Raw genomic sequence first — 18,230 nt, 5'->3', positions numbered from 1 at the left:
GACAGGTAGGCAGGTAGACAGACAAACAGATAGACAGGGAGACTTGCAGACACACATGCAAGCAGACAGACCGGCAGGCAGGCATGAAGGCAGACAGACATGCAAACAGATATATGCAGATAGACAGACATACACAAAGACAGGCAGGCAGAAATGTAGGCAGACAGACAGACATGCAAGCAGAAAGACGGGCTGGCAGACTGACAGACAAGAAGACAGACAGGCAAGTAGGCAGACAGACAGACAGATACACAGAAATGCAGACGGAGAGACAGACAGGCAGACAGACAGGAAGACAGACAGGCAAGTTGGCAGACAGACAGACAGACAGGCAGAAGACACACAGACAGGCAGACAGACAAGCAGACAGGCAGACAGACATACAGACAGACAGAAGACACACAGACAAACAGACATACAGACAGGAAGACAGACAGACCGACAGGTAGACAGGCAGAAGACGCACACACAAGCAGGCAGACAGACAGAAAGACAGACGTGCAGACAGGAAGACAGGCAGACAGACAGGAAGGCAGACGTACAGTTTGATGAGAGCCATGTCGGTGATGTCTGTCTTGCTGGTGGAGGTGGTGGTGGTGGTGGTGGTGTCGGTGGGCAGAGCCATGTCCACCACCCTCTCCGGGTCACTCAGCAGCTGTCACAGCCACCCAGTGTCAGGCGTTAGTGTCACAGCAACACGCACCTTCACGCACACCCCCCCCCCACTGATACACTGTGACGTTAGGCGTTAGTGTCACAGCAACACGCACCTTCACGCACACCCCCCCACTGATACACTGTGACGTTAGGCGTTAGTGTCACAGCAACACGCACCTTCACGCGCACACCCCCACTGATACACAGTGACGTTAGGCGTTAGTGTCACAGCAACACACACCTTCACACACTCACACACACTCATATACAGTGACATTAGGCGTTAGTTAGTGTCACAGTAATACACATCTTCACACGCACACACCCACTGACACACAGTGACATTAGGCTTTAGTTAGTGTCACAGCAACACACACCTTCACACACACACCCCCACTGATACACTGTGAAGTTAGGTTCAAGGACTAAATAAAGTCACTAAATAATAATGTGACAGAGAAATTGAAGACAAGGAACAGGCTACAAAAAATTAATGCATGCCGGAAAATAACAAAACTAAGTGTCTCTATGCTGGAAACTGCCCAAAGTTGAAATAATCTGTGCCAGATTTCCAGCACATGCTGGGGAGTACTTGACAACACACTGTCCATGCAAAAATTTATCAGCCAGACTTGTCAGTCCTGCTATTGTCAATTACAGCACATCAGTTCCATTCGGAAATATCTGTCCACCGATGTTTCATCTATGTGTCGTTTCTCTCATTCTCTCTCACCTCCACAACTGTAACTCCCTATTGTCTGGTTTGCCTGCTTCATCAATTCAATACCTTCAGCGCATACAAAACTCTGCTACCCGACTTGTCCTCCAAAAGAAAAGATCTGAGCACTTCATTCTTCCTATACAACATCTCCATTGGCTCCCTGTTTCACACACAATAAATTACAAGATCTGCATTCTATGTTATAAATGTATTCACAAAACTGCCGCTTCCTATCTCTGTGGCTGCCTTCGACTTCTACACCCCATCTCGCTCTCTACGATCGGCTTCAGATCCACTCCGTTTACGCATACCCAGATTCAAACACTCAACTTTTGGCCGCTGCTCTTTCTCTGTCTCTGGACCTTGCATTTGGAATGAGCTCCCTCCTTCGCTTCGTCAGGTCTCTGCACTCAGCTCTTTCAAGTCTGGCCTTAGAACCCACCTCTTCCCAAGATATGCATGCATGTAACTGAAATAAATGATAGCGATTACATTACTGATAATGACTGACCTCTCGGATGACCTTTAGAGCCTCCAGCCTCTGCTGAGGTTGAGGACAGAGGAGGATTCGGTGAAACAGAGACTCCAGGACGGGTCGCAGGCATTTCACGCTTCCCACCAGGCGTACCAGTTCGGCGGAAATGCTGTGATCAATAAATACCCCGTCATCAGTGAAAATACACACCACTGCTGGCACACAAGTACACAACTGAAACGTCAGTCATTACTAAGAAAACATAGCACATAGCAGGTGCAACAGTTGATTTTGTCACACTGTATTTCATTAAAATTGTGTCATACGAGTACTGTTAATACACTGATATAGTAGCAACCCCCACCCCCACCCCCCCACACACACACACACCACACACACACACATACAAACCGACACCAGCATATGTAGATAATTTTGGCAGTAGATCCACACATACACAAATCCACACAAGTACCTGTAGATAATTCTCACAACAGTTCTGCATAAACACACAAAATCCCCACCAGTTACTTTTGGATAGTTTTGGCAACAGATTCTCACACACAAGCCTATAACACATACCTGTAATTAATTCTGGCAACAGATCCTCACATACACACAAGCCCACACCAGTTTCCTGTAGATAATTCTGGCATCATTTACATGCAAATGATTTTGGCAACAGATTCCCACATACACATAAATCACACCTGTACCTGTAGATAATTTTGGCAGACGATCCTCACACACACAAATCCACACACGTTAACTGTAAATAATTTTGGTAACAGATTCTTGCATACACACAAATTACAACAGTTACTTGTAGATAAATGTGCACAAAACAAACATACAAACCCACACCAGTTACCTGTAGATAATTTTGGCAGCAGACCTCTACAGACACACAATCTCATACCAGTTACCCCTAGATAATTCAGTCAAACAGATTCCCACATACACACAATCTAGCACCAGTTACCCATAGATAATTCACTCAACAGATAATTCACTCAACAGATTCCCACATAGACACAAAACCTCACCAGTTACCTGTAGATAATTTTTGCAACAGACCCCAACAAACACACAAACCCACACCAGTTACCTGTAGGCAATTCTGGCAACAGATGCTCACAAACACAAAAATCCACACCAATTACCAGTTGATAATTTTGGCAGCAGATCATCACATACAAACCCACACCAGTTACCTGCAGATGATTTTGGCAGAAAATCCACACACACACACACAACAAATCCACACCAGTTACCTGTAGATAATTTTGGCAGCAGGCCCCTACAGACACAATCTCATACCAGTTAACCCTAGATAATTCAGTTAACAGATTCCCACATACACACAATCTAACACCAGAGTTACCCGTAGATAATTCACTCAACAGATTCCCACATACACACAAAACCACACCAGTTACCTGTCGATAATTTGGGCAACAGACCCTACCACACAACCCACATGACTCACCTGAAGATAATTTTGAGCAAGCAGATCCTTACAAACACAACAAATTCAACACCACTTACCTGTAGATAATTTTGGCAGCAGACCCCAGGTTGTTGGACGAGGAAGACAGGACAGTTGGGGTGGGGGCTGGGGTCTTACTGGCACTCTCCTCATGGGACTGTGCCCTCTGCACGACGGGCACCTTCTCCACCTTGGGCACCCCCAGCAGGGAGATCAGCACCGGGCACAGTTGCTTCCTGAAAAAAAAAAAAAAAAAACGGTAAGGCGCGGCAGCATTAACTCTGTGTGTGTGTGGTGGGTGGTGGGTGTGTGTGTGTGTGGGGGGGGGGGGGGGGGGGGAGGGAGTATGTATGTGTGTGTATGTGTGTGTGTGTGTGTGTGTATGTGTCTGTGTGTCCATGTGTGTGTACATATATATATGTGTGTGTGTGTCTCTGTGTGTCCATGTGTGTGTACATATATCTATCTATATATATATGTGTGTGTGTGTGTGTGTGTGTGTGTCTGTGTCTGTGTGTCTGTGTCTGTGAGTGTGTCATTTAATAGACACAGTCTTTGAATCTGTTTTATAATTTTGTGTGATAAATCTTTTTTTTTCTTCTTCCATTTGTAAGTTATTGCTTGCATGTGCATGTGCTTAATGTTTATCGTAAAGCACACTGAGCTCCATTTAAGGGAGGAAGGCACTCAACAAGTATCCTTTTTTTGTTTTTGTTTTTAATTATTGTAATGGGTGCATTAGCTTCAGTGTCAACGATGTGTCCATGTTATACTGGTCCAGGTTATACTACACCAGATGTGATGTAAAAAAACAAAAACAACAAAAAACAAAAACAAAAAACCAGCAACTGCCTAACCTTCACATGCACACCACCCAACCCCCCACCTCGCACACACACACAAACACACACACTGACCAGATCAGGTCCTGAAAAGCAGTGTTGTGGCAGGGCACAAGGCAGGGCAACTTGCCTCAATACACCCTCCCACCCACCCCCGACACACACACACACACACACTGACCCCCCTAACCCACCAACACACACACATACCCATCCCCCCCCCACACACACTGACTCCCACCCCTCCATCCCCTACACACACACAGTGACCCCCACCCTCCACCCCCTACACACACACACACACAATGACCAGATGAGGTCCTGAAAGGCAGTGTTGTGACAAGGCGCTAGGAAGGGCACCTTGCTACCACCCTAAACACACACGCACATACACACACACACACACACACTGACTGCCACCCCCCTCCCTCTCCCCCTCCACACACACACACACACACACACACACAGACTGACCAGATGAGGTCCTGAAAGGCGGTGTTGTGGCGGGGCACCAGGGAGGGCACCTTGCTGAGGATGGCGTGGACCCCTTCCAGGAGGAGAGGCAACACCTGGCGGCCATGACTGCTGCTGTGTGTGTGTGTGTGTGTGTGTGTGTGCAAGTCACAGTGATCAGTCTTCAAGTCATACCTCTTGCCACTCATAATAATAGCAACAGCAAGAAGAAGAATGATAACAACAACAATAACAGTAATAATAATAATCATCATCATCATCATCATAATGATGATGATGATGATGATGATGATGACGATGGTGATGATCATGATGATCATGATGATAAAAACAAGGAGAAGGGGAGGATGAGGGAGAAGAAGAAGAAGAAGAAATAATGTCTGTGTGTGAAGAAAAAGAAGAAGAAATAATGTCCGAGTGTGAAGAAGAAGAAGAAGAAGAAATAATGTCTGAGTGTGAAGAAGGAGAAGAAGAAGAAATAATGTCTGAGTGTGAAGAAGAAGAAGAAGAAATAATGTCTGTGTGTGAAGAAGAAGAAGAAGAAATAATGTCCGAGTGTGAAGAAGGAGAAGAAGAAGAAATAATGTCTGAGTGTGAAGAAGAAGAAGAAGAAATAATGTCTGTGTGTGAAGAAGAAGAAGAAGAAATAATGTCCGAGTGTGAAGAAGGAGAAGAAGAAGAAATAATGTCTGAGTGTGAAGAAGAAGAAGAAGAAGAAATAATGTCTGTGTGTGAAGAAGAAGAAGAAGAAGAAGAAGAAATAATGTCTGTGTGTGAAGAAGAAGAAGAAGAAGAAGAAGAAGAAGAAGAAATAATGTCTGAGTGTGAAGAAGAAGAAGAAGAAATGAAGAAGAAGAAGAAGAAAAAATAATGTCTGTGTGTGAAGAAGAAGAAGAAGAAGAAGAAGAAGAAGAAGAAGAAGAAGAAGAAGAAATAATGTCTGTGTATGAAGAAGAAGAAGAAGAAGAAGAAGAAGAAGAAATAATAATAATAATAATAATAATCCCAACACAACCAGTTCAAGCTGCTGCCTACAATGTATATCATGTGCTGCACAGCTCATGTCAAGCTGGCCAACCCCACAAGACAAGCAGAACACAGCCATGAAGTGGTGGTGGCCCCTTGGTAACACATGTGACTGCGTTGTGCAGGGCGGGAAGGGGGGACGGGAGGGGGGTGGGGGGTGGGGGTGGGGGACTAAAACTGAGCAGCATGAGAAGAAAGTAATGCCACAGAAAGGATGAGGATGATGGGACAGGAACAAGACAACATGCACGCACACAGACACAGATACACACACACATACACAGACAGACATACACACACACACACACGCACACACACAAACACACACACACATACCCCCCATCCACCCCCCACCCCCCCACCCACACACACACGCACATACACACACACACACACGCACACACACACACGCACACACACACAAACACACATACACATACCCCCCATCCACCCCCACCCCCCACACACATACCATACACACACACATGCACACACGCACATACACACACACACACACACACGCACACACACACACACAAACACACATACACATACCCCCCATCCACCCCCACCCCCCCACACACACACACACACACACACGCACACACGCACACACACGCACACACACACACACACACAGAGTTGGTACACACCTGTGGGCAGACTCCAGCTTGTCTGTCAGATATTTCAACAGGGTCACCACTTCCTCCATGGCGTTCTCCACACTCCCTGTGCTGGCTGGAACAACATGTGCTTCTGTGTTGTCATTGTTGTTGTCGTTGTTGTTGACATTTGGGAGATATTGTGCTGTGGGTTTTGTTCTTTTGTTGTTGTTGTCGTCGCTGTTGTTGTTGTTGATGTTTGGGATATAATTATTGTGCAGTGGGTTGTTGTTCTTGCTGTTGTTGTTGTTGTTGTTGTTGACATTTGGGAGATATTGTGCAGTGGGTTGTGTTCTTTTGTTGTTGTTGTTGTCGCTGTTGTTGTTGTTCTTGCTGTTGTTGTTGTTGTTGACGTTTGGGAGATATTTTGCTGTGGGTTTTGTTCTTTTGTTGTTGTTGGTGTCGCTGTTGTTGTTGTTCTTGCTGTTGTTGTTGTTGTTGTTGTTGTTGTTGATATTTGGGATATATTGTGCAGTGGGTTGTGTTCTTTTGTTGTTGTTGTTGTTGTCGCTGTTGTTGTTGTTCTTGCTGTTGTTGTTGATATTTGGGATATATTCTGCGGTGGGCTGTGTTCTTTTGTTGTTGTTGTCGCTGTTGTTGCTGTTGTTGTTGTTGACATTTGGGAGATATTGTGTTGTGGGTTGTGTTCGTTTATACAAAACTGTGTATGCAAGTTGGGAGATAATGTGTTGCAGGTTGTGTTTGTTTATACAAAACTGTGTATGCAAGTTGGGAGATATTGCATTGTTGGCTGTGAATGCAAGTTGCACATACACTCACTCACTTATTACACAGACAAACACATAGAGCATATACAAATACAAACACACATGCATTGCATACAAACACACACACACACACACACACACACACACAAATGCACATATACCGCATACACACACACACACACACACACACACACACACGCAAACACAAATGCACATATACTGCATATAAACACACACACACACACACACACACATCTTAAAGAACACACACTTTCTCTGCCCCCAATGCCTTCCCACTCTCCACCCCCCACACCCTGTACATCCATCACAACCACCACCACCACCACAACTAACACCACCACCATCATCCCAAATGCCACCTGCATATCAACATCACTGCTGCCATCACAAACCTATGACCAAAACAGTCCTGCATTAAGCATAACCATACTACAACTCAACACACCACACACATCTCCACACCATGCCACACTATACTACACCACACACACCACACCCCACACCACATATCACATACACCGTAACGCCCCACACCATACCACATCACACTACACACACAACACCATACATCACACACACCACACCACACAAATCACACTACACACACTACACACACCGCACCACACATCACACCAAACCACACCATACCACAAAACACACCACACAAATCACACTACACACACCACACCACACATCACACCAAACCATACCATACCATACCACAAAACACACCACACAAATCACACTACACACACCACACCACACATCACACCAAACCACACCATACCACAAAACACACCACACAAATCACACTACACACACCACACCACACAGCACACCAAACCATACCATACCACAAAACACACCACACTACACACACTACATACACCACACCACACATCACACCATACCACACCATACCACAAAAAACACCATACAAATCAAACTACACACACCACACCGCACATCACACCAAACCATACCATACCATACCACAAAACACACCACACAAATCACACTACACACACCACACCACACATGACACCATACCACATCATACCACAAAAAAAACCATACAAATCACACTACACACACCACACCACACATCACACCATACCATATAATACCACAAAACACACCACACAAATCATACTACACACACCACACCACACACCAAACCATACCATACCACAAAACACACCACACAAATCACACTACACATACCACACCACACATCATACCAAAACATACCATACCATACCACAAAACACACCACACAAATCACACTACACACACCACACCACACATCACACTAAAACATATCATACCACAAAACACACCACACAAATCACACTACACATACTACACACACCACACCACACATGACACCATACCACACCATACCACAAAAAACACAATACAAATCACACTACACACACCACACCACACCACACATCACACCATACCATACCATACCATACCATAAAACACACCACACAAATCACACCACACCACACCACACATCACACCAAACCATACCATACCACAAATCACACTACACACACCACACCACACCACACCACACCACCATCTGCTCCATCATCATCAACATCAGCAGACAGCCATTACAACTCACCGGAGGCTTTAAAGTCAGCCAGCATGTCGTCCCCATCTTCCACCTGTGTTAGAAATGTGATAAGTCATCATCATCATCATCATCATCACTGTCATTGTCATCCTCACCATCATCATCATCATCATCATCATTGTAATCCTCCTCATCATCATCGTCATTGTCATCATCATCATCCTCATCATGATCATTATCATCATCATCACTGTCATTGTCATCCTCATCATCGTCATCTTAATCATCATCATCACTGAATTAATAATCAACAACCATACCAGTTAACGCTGAATTTTTGTAATCGACGACCATAGTTTTACTGGTCAACACAAAATTTGTAATCAATGACCATATTAGTCAACACTGAATTAGTAATCAATGACCATACTAGACAATACAGAATTTGAAATCAACAACCATACTAGTAACACTTAATTAGTAATCAGTAACCATACTAGTCAACACTGAATTTGTAATCAACGACAATATTAGTCGACACTGAATTAGTAATCAACAACCATACTAGTAAACACTAAATTAGTAATCAACAACTATACTAGTCAACACTGAATTAGTAATCAACAACCATACTAGTCAACACTGAATTAGTAATCAACGACCATACTAGTCAACATTGAATTAGTAATCAGCAACTATACTAGTCAACACTGAATTAGTTATCAATGACCATTCTAGTCAACGCAGAATTAGTAATGAGCAACTACACTAGTCAATACTGAATTAGTAATCAAAGACCATACTAGTCAACACTGAATTAGTAATCAGCGATAATACTAGTCAACACTAAATTAGTAATCAACAACAATACTAGTCAACACTGAATTAGTAATAAACGACAATACTAGTCAACACTGAATTAGTAATCAACAACAATATTAGTCAACACTGAATTAGTAATCAACAACAATATTAGTCAACACTGAATTAGTAATCAACGACCATACTAGTCAACACTGAATTAGTAATCAGCGATGATACTAGTCAACACTAAATTAGTAATCAACGACCATACTAGTCAACACTGAATTAGTAATCAACAACCATACTAGTCAACACTGACATGTATACAACCCACAGCAGTTAACCACTTCTCAATTCTGAACATGCACACACCCACATTCACGCACACACAAACATGTGCACACACACACACACGCACACACATGCACATACTCATGCACACATACATGCCTGCATGTACACACACATACACACACATTCGCAAACACATAGGCCTGTACGCACACACACACACACACACACACACACACACACACACACACACAATTTCCCACTCCTTCATCGTGAAGTCACAGGCAAGCGATCAAAATGATGGGTGAAAACAGCACAAAAGAATGCTTCAGAGCAGTCGCATGCTTTTGAACAGTCACATGAATAAAACACAAACACCATGAAGATTCAACAAACATCTAAGATTTCAAACTGCGAAGAGACTAGTATGTACATCAATCAGAAACAAATTTCAAAATATAATACAAGCTATAACTGGAACGGCGCACAAAGAAAAGAAATAACTATTCCACGTTCACCCATTTCAATGAGTGGACTTTTATGTGTAAGACCATTCTTCCCTGTCATTTCAGCAGCCATTTTCTCTTCTTTTTTCTTTTTTTTTTCTTTGAGGGAGGGGCTGGAGGTTTGGGAAAGCAGGGGTGAGGGTGCATAATGCACTTGTTCATAACCTATCAAATTCTGAAATGAAGCAAAGGATCTATGACACACATTATGACCTCCTGGGTAAGTGTTCACAAAAAGTGGATCATGGCACTAACAATATTTTTCTTTAAGTCTGTATATGCACTGAACTGGAATATTGTAAAATAATAATAATAATAATAATAATAATAATAATAAAATTTTAAAAAAAGAATCAAAAAGATATTCTGAACTGCACCTCTGAGGTCACCAAGCGATGCTACCAGAATCAAACCCGGGACCCTTGGATTTTAAGTCCAATGCTCTAACCACAATGCTTCGGTGCCTCTGAGTGTGAAGATCAGTGGTGTGAGATTACTGCCATACCCTGCTGATGGAAGAGCACCAAAAACAAAACCACTGATTCTGAGGAACAATCACATGCATCAAACCTTTCCCTGAAGGGAGAAAAATCAAAAACAACAACACAACAGCAAAGGCTGTTTCAAAATACAAAAACACAACTTTTCAAAAATGTTGAATGAGAGAATGAATAAGAAAAAGAAGAAAAAAAAAACAACATCTTTAAAAAGTGCATAATGATTTTACAAAATCTTTAGAAATAGAATACACTGTTCAGAAATAGAATACACTGAGAAAGAAAATAGTAAATACCATATTCATAATAAATAAAACTATTTTTTAGACATTTATAAGAACACAATGGATTATATGGAGAATTTACACACACGCACACACACACACACACACACACACAAACAATTACTTACAAACAAAAAGAAAAAATGTATTCACTAAGTAGACACACAATGCACATGTGTAGGGAAAAACAAGGTGATAATCTAATGGGTAACAACAACAACAACATAATAATAATAATAATAATTACTACTACTACTACAACTACAACAACAACAACAATAATAATGATGATGATGATAATGGTAATAATAATAATAACAACAACAACAATAAGAATAACAACAATTTTTAAGAATCAAATGATAAAGATTAAGAAAATATTCAAACACAGAAAAAAATGAACACATGAAAATACAATAATTCTTAAACAAGAAAACAAAAATGATAACAATAAGAATAATAACCCTGATAACACCATTACCATTACTGATACTTATATGTCAGAGACTGAAACCCTAAGCTCTTCACAAACATGGAGTCATTTGTACAACAAACATGATACCTCGGTATAGCCAACTGCTCTTATTGTTCATTCCCTGTGTCATTTTGTCAGGCTTCAATCACACGCACATACACAGTCACATGTTTATTAGAGAGGTGGTGGTGTTTGTTTGTTTTTTCTCCAGAATTCCGCAAGAGACAGACCCTTTTGTTGCCATCGGTTTGTTTTATGTGCGCTAAGCGAATGCTGCAAACAGGACCTCAGTTCACTGTGTCATCTGAATAACTAGTGTCCAGACTACGCTTAGAGTCTAGCGGAGGTGAAGAAAATTTGGGCGAGTGTGGAACTCATTCCCACATGCTCAGATTCTCTCTCTTTTCCTGAGCAGATGTGCTACCACTAGGCCACCACTCCATAACATTGATGATGATGATAATAATAATAATAGTAGTAGTAGCAATAATCACAGTCATATTAAAAATGATGATAATAATCACAATGGCCATAATCAGAATAATTATAATTATGGTAACATTAATTAACTACTACTACCACTACTACTACTACACTAGTAATAATAATCATAGTCATATTAAAAATGATGATAATAATCACAATAGCAGCCATAATCACAATAATCATAATGATGTTAACATTAACTACTACTACTAAAAAATGAATGAATTAATAATAATAATAATAATGATAACAATACAATGATTATAACAACAACACTAATAATGACAATAACAATTATAATAACAATCATCATTATCATCATCATAACAATAATGATAATAATGATAAAACAAATACTTATGACAACAGTAACAAGAACAAAACAAATAAATAATAACAATAATTCATAACAACAACAACAACAAAACAAGCGTAAAAAAAAAGAAGCAGCAGCATGCAGGGCAGGCCAGACCACACCACACCACACCACACAACACCCCCTCACCACCGTCTCCTCCATCTCCCTCAGCGTCTCCATGAAGTTGCCCAGCATCTGTGTCAGTGCGGCCTGCACCGGCCCCCGAACCCCCTGCATGCTGTCCCTATAGGTGTCTATGTACACCTGCAATCCCAACAACCACCTCCACTCAATGCAGGCTGTCCCTACAGGTGTCTATGTACACCTGCAATCCCAACAACCACCTCCACTCAATGCAGGCTGTCCCAACAGGTGTCTATGTACACCTGCAATTCCAACAACCACCTCCACTCAATGCAGGCTGTCCCTATAGGTGTCTATGTACACCTGCAATCCCAACAACCACCTCCACTCAATGCAGGCTGTCCCTACAGGTGTCTATGTACACCTGCAATCCCAACAACCACCTCCACTCAATGCATGCTGTCTGTCGCTATAGGTGTCTATGTACACCTGCAATCCCAACAACCACCTCCACTCAATGCATGCTGGCTGTCCCAACAGGTGTCTATGTACACCTGCAATTCCAACAACCACCTCCACTCAATGCAGGCTGTCCCTATAAGCGTCTACGTACACCTGCAATCCCAACAATCATCTCCACTTAATGCAGCGAACAAAGGATGGAGGAGGCGGAGGGGGCGTGTCTATGTGGATGGAGGGTGGGGAGGGGACAGGGGGGTTGGGGGGGGGGGGGTGAAGGACTCAAGGAGGACCCCCTGAATTCAGGTGGGTGAAGTGTAGGAGAAAGAAGGGGACGGTTGTGTTAGAGAAGGGGAGGGGAGGTGAGGAGGGGGGGGGGGTGTGTGCAGGAGAGCCAGTGAGGTGGAGGTACAAGCGTGCACTCTAGCTGCACCTGGCCCACGCATGCACACATGCAGTACACATACACTTCCGTGAACAATAAAAGACCAGACACTGCTGTGAGAGAATCCAGCTTCACAAATACTGATATTATTGATGATGATGGTGATGATGATGATCATGGTGATGATAAGGAGAAGAAGAAACAGATGAAGAAACAGAAACAGAAGAAGAAGCAGAAGAAGAAAAAGAAGAAACAAAAGAAGAAACAGAAGAAGAAGAATTATTATAATTTGATATACACAGCACTTTTCCATGTAAAACATACTCAATGACAATGTATAATGTAAAATTCTGATGTGTAAAACAGGCATTTAAACACTAAATCCAAACTGTTGACAGTTCCATCTTCTGCATTCTTGGGCTGCAAATCCCACATCTGCTTGTAACTATGAGTGGACATTCATCAGTGCATGGGTCCATTTTTACTGCATCGTGTAGGAATCCATGCTCAATTATTTTCCAGCATGCTGCGTATGTTCATGTTTTGATGATTCACCAAACAATGGATTATGGGATCTGTGATGTACGTATTTGATCATATGCATGTGAATCTACACCAAGGGGACAAAGGTACCAGCATTTATGCACTTGTGGTGACCAAGGAGATCAGGAAAAATCTGCACCCTTAAACCACCAGGAAACCCCCTCCCAACCCAACCCCGATACTAGAAACTTCTTCTTCTTCTGCGTTCACTCGTATGCACACGAGTGGACTTTTACGTGTATGACCGTTTTTACGCCGCCATGTAGGCAGCCATACTCCGTTTTCGGGGGTGTACATGCTGGGTATGTTCTTGTTTCCATAACCCACAGAACACTGACATGGATTACAGGATCTTTAACATGCGTATTTGATCTTCTGCTTGCATATACACATGAAGGGGGTTCAGGCACTAGCAGGTCTGCACATGTTGACCTGGGAGATTGTAAAAATCTCCACCCTTTACCTACCAGGCGCCGTCACCGTGATTCGAACCCGGGACCCTCAGATTGACAGTCCAACGCTTTAACCATTCGGCTATTGCACCCGATACTAGAAACGAACCCAGTTCTATCCGAATGCAAGCCGAACACTCCACCAGCCAGCTTGACTACAACTGGAGAGATATGCCAAGGATAAGCAGTTTACAGATGCTACTGATTTATCTAGCTTCTTAGCTTATCTAGCTCAGACAAAGATTAATTCAACCTAAATAATATAAAGATCCCTGTGCTTTAAGATTTAATTTGGTCATGTCATCAAAACATGAGCTTACTCAAAAAAACTTGGCCATATACTTATATGAAGCATTGAAGAGACTTCGAATAGTTATTTTGTGAATGTTGTTGAGTATTGTATCAGCTACTTTTGGTTGGTTTGTCATGCTGGTTTATCGTGTCAAGTCATTTTCTTTATTTATTTTCTTGTATGACCCCCTTCAGTAAGGGGCTTTGGCCTTAACCTGAATAAAAGATCGTTATCATTATCGTTATCATTTGCTTCCTGCCGTACATGTTGCTAAGAGTGTAGTTTATTCAGCAGAGCAATGAACAGACCCTTGATGGGGCTTCAAACACTGTACAAGCCAAGTTCATCACTTGGGCATTTTGGCATTAATGCATTACATTCTTATATTCAGGTACATACAAATGTTTGTGAAGCTTATCTATGTTATGTAGCTTGAGGCTAGACCCAGAGTGATTTGCACGCATCGTTTCAAAGTCGTATGATTTGAATGCGTTACAGCAACAAACCTTAATCATGCTGTGAATTTTAAGGTTCATATGACATCAAAAATTCTCTGTCTCTGTCTCTCTCTCTGTGTCTCTGTCTCTCTCTCTCTCTTTCATGAGGGGCCATGACCTATATTGAATAAAACATCTGTGTCCATATCCATATCTCCCCCCCATCCCCCCAGTCTCTCTCCCCTCTCCACACCTCCCTCACTCCATCTCAGTTCAGTGTTCTCCCCTTTAATTACTCCTTTTTTTTAATTTTTTTATTTTTATTCCACTACCAAACAGCAACAAGTATTATCATTATTTTTATAGTCTCATTTATCTTTTTATGAAATTTGCTCTGTGAGGGTTTGTGTTTGTGTGTGTGTGTGTGTGTGTGTGTGTGTGTGTAAGTCAAGTGTGTGATTTTTCCTGTCAATTTTTTTTTTATCATCATGTTCATGTAATGATAATTTTATATGTTAATGACAGGAGAACAAGTACCGGTACTTCATAAGACCTGATTAATACTTGTACAATGGGTTACTTTTGTTCTAATCTAGTGCATCATTATTTCAAACAGGTAATTTGATTCTCAAGATTCCATTTGAGCCAAAGAAATGCAAGTGTTAGGGGTTGTTTTTGTTTCAATTTAGCACAACTTTACATCAAAATTGAAATTTCAATTTTACTGCATGTATGTTGAAACAGAGCATAATCATAATGATAACATTCATAACAATTATGATGATGATGATGACAGAAAACGATTTTCAAAATATATGATAATAATAATAATAACAACAATCATCATCTTCATCATCATCACAATCACAATGATAATGCAGACTGATGGTCATACCTCCCAGACACAGGGAACTCATGATGTTTACAATTATCAAGGTTATACATATAATAACACACATGCATTAGAGTACGACATACCAACATCCATGTGCACACACAAACACACAATTACACACACACACACACACACACACACACACACACACACCTAAGAGAAGTTCAAGAAGCACACAAGTCTACAAGATGGCAAGCAAGATGGAAGAGGTGTGTTTTGAGATACTTCCTGACAGGCGCAATAGCCGAGTGGTAAAAGCGTTGGACTGTCAATCTGAGGGTCCCGGGTTCGAATCGCGATGGCACCTGGTGGGTAAAGGGTGGAGATTTTTCCGATCTCCCAGGTCAACATATGTGCAGACCTGCTAGTGCCTGAGCCCCCTTCGTGTGTATACGCAAGCAGAAGATCAAATGCGCACGTAAAAGATCCTGTAATCCATGTCAGCGTTCGGTGGATTATGGAAACAAGAATATACCCAGCATGCACACCCCCGAAAGCGGAGTATGGCTGCCTACATGGCGGGGTAAAAACGGTCATACACGTAAAAGCCCACTCGTGTGCATACGAGTGAATGTGGGAGTTGCAGCCCACGAACGCAGAAGAAGAAGAAGAAGAGATACTTCCTAAACTGAACTGGGGAATCCATATGGCCGGCTGAGAATGGCAGTTTGTTCCATTCTACTAGGCCAAGAAAAGAGAAAAATCAACACACACACACTTAAGTTCAAAACTGAAAATCATTTCATCGACACCAGAATCAATATTTGTAGATGGTCATCACTTTTGCAGAATGCACTTTTTTTCTCTCTTTTCTTTTTTTTTTTTTTTTTTTTTTTTTTTTTTTTTTTGCTGTCTTCTATTTGGCTCTTTAAAACTAGAGGAAGAAAAACATATTACAAATCACCTTAATGTATAAACATTTCTTCTGAATTTTCAATCATTGCTCCTTCACCCTTTCTTCTTTTCCCTTTACCTGCAGAGAGTAAGATTAAAAGATCTAATTCCATGGGACATTGACGTGAAAGCTATGGGATTTACTTTATAAACAGTCTTTATCTGTTATAAATTTCTGAGAGTCAAAAACATAAATTGGTAGTTTGAGCAACATGGTAGGCAGGTTTACTTTAAGCAGAAGAAAAAGAGAGAAAGAGAGCAGAACTATATGAAAAAATAAACAAACTGTATGAAAAAATAAACAAACATATTATCATGTCACAAGGAAACAGTTTGTTCTTTAACTTCACTTGCAATAAATAAATTTGCGTAACTGAATAAATGTGCATACTTAAACCCTTATCCAATCTGATGTGCAGCCTTGAGTGGATAAAAGAACACAAAAGAGTTAAACAGGCATTTGAGAGGGTGGATACAAGAACACGCAAGTATTAAACAGACATTCAAGAGGGTGGATACAAGAACACGCAAGTATTAAACAGACATTCGAGAGGGTGGATACAAGAACACGCAAGCATTAAACAGGCATTTGAGAGGGTGGATACAAGAACACGCAAGCATTAAACAGACATTCAAGAGGGTGGATACAAGAACACGCAAGCATTAAACAGACATTCAAGAGGGTGGATACAAGAACACGCAAGCATTAAACAGACATTCAAGAGGGTGGATACAAGAACACGCAAGTATTAAACAGACATTCAAGAGGGTGGATACAAGAACACGCAAGCATTAAACAGACATTCAAGAGGGTGGATACAAGAACACGCAAGCATTAAACAGACATTCAAGAGGGTGGATACAAGAACATACAAGCATTAAACAGACATTCAAGAGGGTGGATACAAGAACACACAAGTATTAAACAGACATTCGAGAGGGTGGATACAAGAACACGCAAGCATTAAACAGATATTCAAGAGGGTGGGTGTAAGAATGCGCAAGTATTAAACAGACATTCTGATTCAAGAGGGTAGATATTAAACAAGACATTCAAGATTTGAGATGCACCGAAGGGAAAACAAAAGCAACAATAGAAGAAAAAATCCTCCAAAAAGAAGTGCAAACCAGAGTCATGTTAGCTGAGCAAGCTCTCGACAACAAAAACACCCAATGAATATACACATGGCAGGGTCAGGACTATCAGCACACCAAAGCAACAGAAATCAATACAAGCAACACACACGTGCGTGTATGTACCAGGCACCACTGCTGACCACTCCCAGTGTAAGAAATCTCTGGTATAATCCAGTGTCTGTCAGTTCCCCCCAGCCAATGTGTAACCACAGCGCCCAGTCCATTCCATCAGAGTGTGGTTTTTGATCCCCTCCAAAAAATACAATAA

At 41.7% G+C, this 18,230-nt stretch overlaps 1 protein-coding gene across 1 annotated transcript in view; it reads right to left on the bottom strand.

The window, feature by feature from the left end:
• The window catches only part of LOC143283471 (brefeldin A-inhibited guanine nucleotide-exchange protein 3-like), a 92,800-nt gene that overhangs the window by 47,906 nt on the left and 26,664 nt on the right, over positions 1 to 18,230 (bottom strand). Inside the window, exons 6-12 of the mRNA XM_076589713.1 lie at positions 12,532 to 12,648; positions 8,732 to 8,774; positions 6,338 to 6,422; positions 4,659 to 4,772; positions 3,402 to 3,578; positions 1,890 to 2,022; positions 543 to 655 (exon numbers count right to left, since the gene is read on the bottom strand). Coding sequence (XP_076445828.1) covers positions 543 to 655; positions 1,890 to 2,022; positions 3,402 to 3,578; positions 4,659 to 4,772; positions 6,338 to 6,422; positions 8,732 to 8,774; positions 12,532 to 12,648 — 782 coding nt within the window. The remainder of the gene's footprint in view (positions 1 to 542; positions 656 to 1,889; positions 2,023 to 3,401; positions 3,579 to 4,658; positions 4,773 to 6,337; positions 6,423 to 8,731; positions 8,775 to 12,531; positions 12,649 to 18,230) is intronic.

The sequence above is a fragment of the Babylonia areolata genome, chromosome 6 (genome assembly GCF_041734735.1).
Source record: "Babylonia areolata isolate BAREFJ2019XMU chromosome 6, ASM4173473v1, whole genome shotgun sequence".
Taxonomy (NCBI): Eukaryota; Metazoa; Mollusca; class Gastropoda; order Neogastropoda; family Buccinidae; genus Babylonia; species Babylonia areolata.
The sequence above is the reverse complement of the archived record's forward strand: the minus strand, read 5'-3'. Positions and strand labels throughout refer to the sequence as shown.